The sequence below is a fragment of the Macaca fascicularis genome, chromosome 15, assembly GCF_037993035.2.
Source record: "Macaca fascicularis isolate 582-1 chromosome 15, T2T-MFA8v1.1".
Lineage (NCBI taxonomy): Eukaryota > Metazoa > Chordata > Mammalia > Primates > Cercopithecidae > Macaca > Macaca fascicularis.
In genome coordinates, this window is record NC_088389.1 from 73274843 (window position 1) to 73277553 (window position 2711).

Here is a 2711-nt window from a genome sequence, read left to right on the forward strand (position 1 = left end):
GCATCAGTACCTAATTCTTACATTACTTTGCAATAATCCAGTTACTACGTACGTTGAGACCCTACAAGAAGGTATGATTCATTCAATGAGATGTTCATACTTGATCCCAGAAACTTTGGAACGAAGTATTCAGTTTCTTCAATAAACAGAGCACATCTTGTTTCATGTTTTGGGGGTTGGCCAGAACAAGTCAACTAAGTATGACCTAGTTTCTATAGAGTTCTGAACAATTTAAAAAGTGAATTCCTGGCCGTTCACAAATTGGGAACTGACTGCATTCTTTGGAGAGTTAGGTGTTTCCACTGGGGAACCCCATGACAGGTGCTCAGCCCAATTCTGTTGAACGTTTTATTAAACATAGGAGTGGGTTAAACCACTGGGTTTTAAATGAAGTACTTATACTTAGAGCTTTTCAACTTGCCCCATAGCTTTGTCCCAGAACTGATCATTCTATTATCATTAGTTTTGAGAATGCCGTGTAAAGCACTGTTGGTTGCGCTCTGGAGCGGGCGAGGACGGCTTGTTCCTGCAGTGCCCGGGCATGCACGGAAGCGCCCTGGCAGAACTCAGCTGAGTATACACGCTTTTTCCCGCGCAGCCGGAGAGCTGAACAGCAAAGCGCTTCCCGAGAAATTGTGTGTCAGCACAGCCTGGAGATAGCAGGCCCAGGGGGCAGCTCCACCACAGGAGACAGGACACGCCTCAGCCTGGGCAAATTCCCGGCCTCCTTTGGCTCTAAGCCAGCAGCCGCCGCCCGCCACCTCCTCTCCTCCTCCGCCGTCACCCCGGCCGCCCTGCCGGCCCCGAACTTGCCCGCGCCTGGGCGCGCGGCCCCTCAGCCCGCGGGGCTGGCGGCGCGGTTGGGATGGGACCGATGTGGCGCATGCGTGGTGGCGCCACTAGGCGCGGGAGTTGCTGCGGCGGGGACGGTACTGTGGCCAGCCGAGGGCCAGGCCGCTCGGGCCGGACTCGTGGGGGTGGCAACAGCAGCAGCGGCGGCGGCGTGGGCTGGCGAGGCCGCGCGGACGGCGCCCGACAGCAGCTGGAAGAGCGGTTTGCCGACCTGGCGGCGAGCCACTTGGAGGCCATCCGTGCGCGGGACGAGTGGGACCGGCAGAACGCGCGGCTGCGTCAGGAGAACGCCCGCCTGCGGCTCGAGAACCGGCGGCTGAAGCGCGAGAACCGCAGCCTCTTCCGTCAGGCTTTGCGGCTCCCCGGCGAAGGCGGCGACGGGACGCCCGCGGAGGCGCTCCGGGTCCCTGAAGAGGCCAGCACGAACCGGAGGGCTACAGACAGCGGCCCAGAGGACGAGCCGGGCAGCCCCAGGGCCCTGAGGGCCCGACTTGAGAAGCTGGAGGCCATGTACCGCCGGGCCCTGCTGCAGCTGCACCTCGAGCAGCGGGGACCACGTACGAGCGGGGACAAGGAGGAGCAGCCTCTACAGGAACCTGCCTCCGGCTTCCGCTCCCAGGACTCGGAGCCCTCCGGGTCCTGGCTGTAGCCGAGGCCGCAGCCAGAGAGAGGCGGGGCCTCGAGCGGGCCCCTCCTCCTCTGTTCCCGGCGCCCCCCACCTCGCGCACGCCCTGGCCCGCGCCCTGCCCGCGGATACCTTGGACGACGGTGCCCTCCCGCCCCCGCCAGCGGACACTTACAGGTGGCGCTTGGCCATCCGCTTGGCGGAGGTCGAGTGGGTGCAAGGGCCCTCGGGACCTCCCACATGTACAGTTCCCCTACCTCTTGCCCTGGCTAGCTTCCCTGGAGAGAGGCCTAGCCAACAAGGAAGGGACGGATTTTAAAACAGCAAGAACTGGGTGCCAAGAAACATTTCATGTTCCCTGAACTTTTCTAGATGTTGTGAGAACCTGTTGTACTTTTTTTCCCTGTATTTTGGTTCTGAGGGATGAGTAATGCGTTTTTAATTGGTTGAGTTTGTACATTCTTCAATCCCCTAAAGCCTTCAGCTATTCTCTCTTATGTGGCCAACATTTTAATAAGTACAGTGTTTGCTTTTATAAGTCGGTGTTACTTGGATGTCCTATAAAATACCCAATTTTTATAAAGATGATATTTATAACCTAGGAACTCATGCCTGCCTTGGCTGCAGTCCCTGTACATCTAATATATACTGATTTGTTTGCCCCCAGAGAATTTTTAAAGTATCTGCCTATATCGTGATCTTTTGAAATGGTCAATAAATCTGGTGCATTAAAAATCATCTGAAAGGTTCCAACGAGCATTATTTGAAGTGTGTTAAATTTTTATATTTTTTTAAAAGATACCTTTGTGAATATACTAATTTAAATGTAGTTTTAGTTGTCCTTTGTAAACTATCATGTTCTTTTAGATTTATGTAACAGTTATCTTTTAAAATAATCTAAAGATTAGATAGTCTAAAAGTTATTTTAATCTTTAATATTCGATTAGCTTAATTAGTACGTAATTTACCTTATTTTGACTAAGGACTTCTAATAAATTATAAATTACTTGTATATCAAAAGCTCCTCCAACAAAGTGATGGAAGTCTCAGTTGTTATTTCAATGGCACAAAAAAGTGAGTAGTTTAGGGATAAATGTCCTAAAATTACTTTTATTGCGCTTCATTAGTAACACTTTTGCCAACTAAGTAATGAAGAGGATACCATTGTACCTGATAAAAAATCATGGGTCTAAGAGTGTTTCAATGATGGAAAACATTTCATGGGAAAAAAATC

The 2711-nt window shown here is 51.6% G+C and overlaps 1 protein-coding gene across 1 annotated transcript; it reads left to right on the forward strand.

The window, feature by feature from the left end:
* The first annotated feature begins 764 nt into the window (after nucleotides 1–764).
* Nucleotides 765–2215, forward strand: TUSC1 (tumor suppressor candidate 1). Its single transcript, XM_015437096.3, has one exon. The coding sequence runs from the start codon at nucleotides 866–868 to the stop codon at nucleotides 1499–1501; it is 636 nt and encodes a 211-aa protein (XP_015292582.1). The 5' UTR covers nucleotides 765–865; the 3' UTR covers nucleotides 1502–2215.
* Nucleotides 2216–2711: the final 496 nt, after the last annotated feature.

What these genes read in the sequence shown, in the direction of transcription:
- TUSC1 (XM_015437096.3), top strand. Translation starts at nt 866, where the DNA reads ATGGGACCGATGTGGCGCATGCGTGGTGGCGCCACTAGGCGCGGGAGT.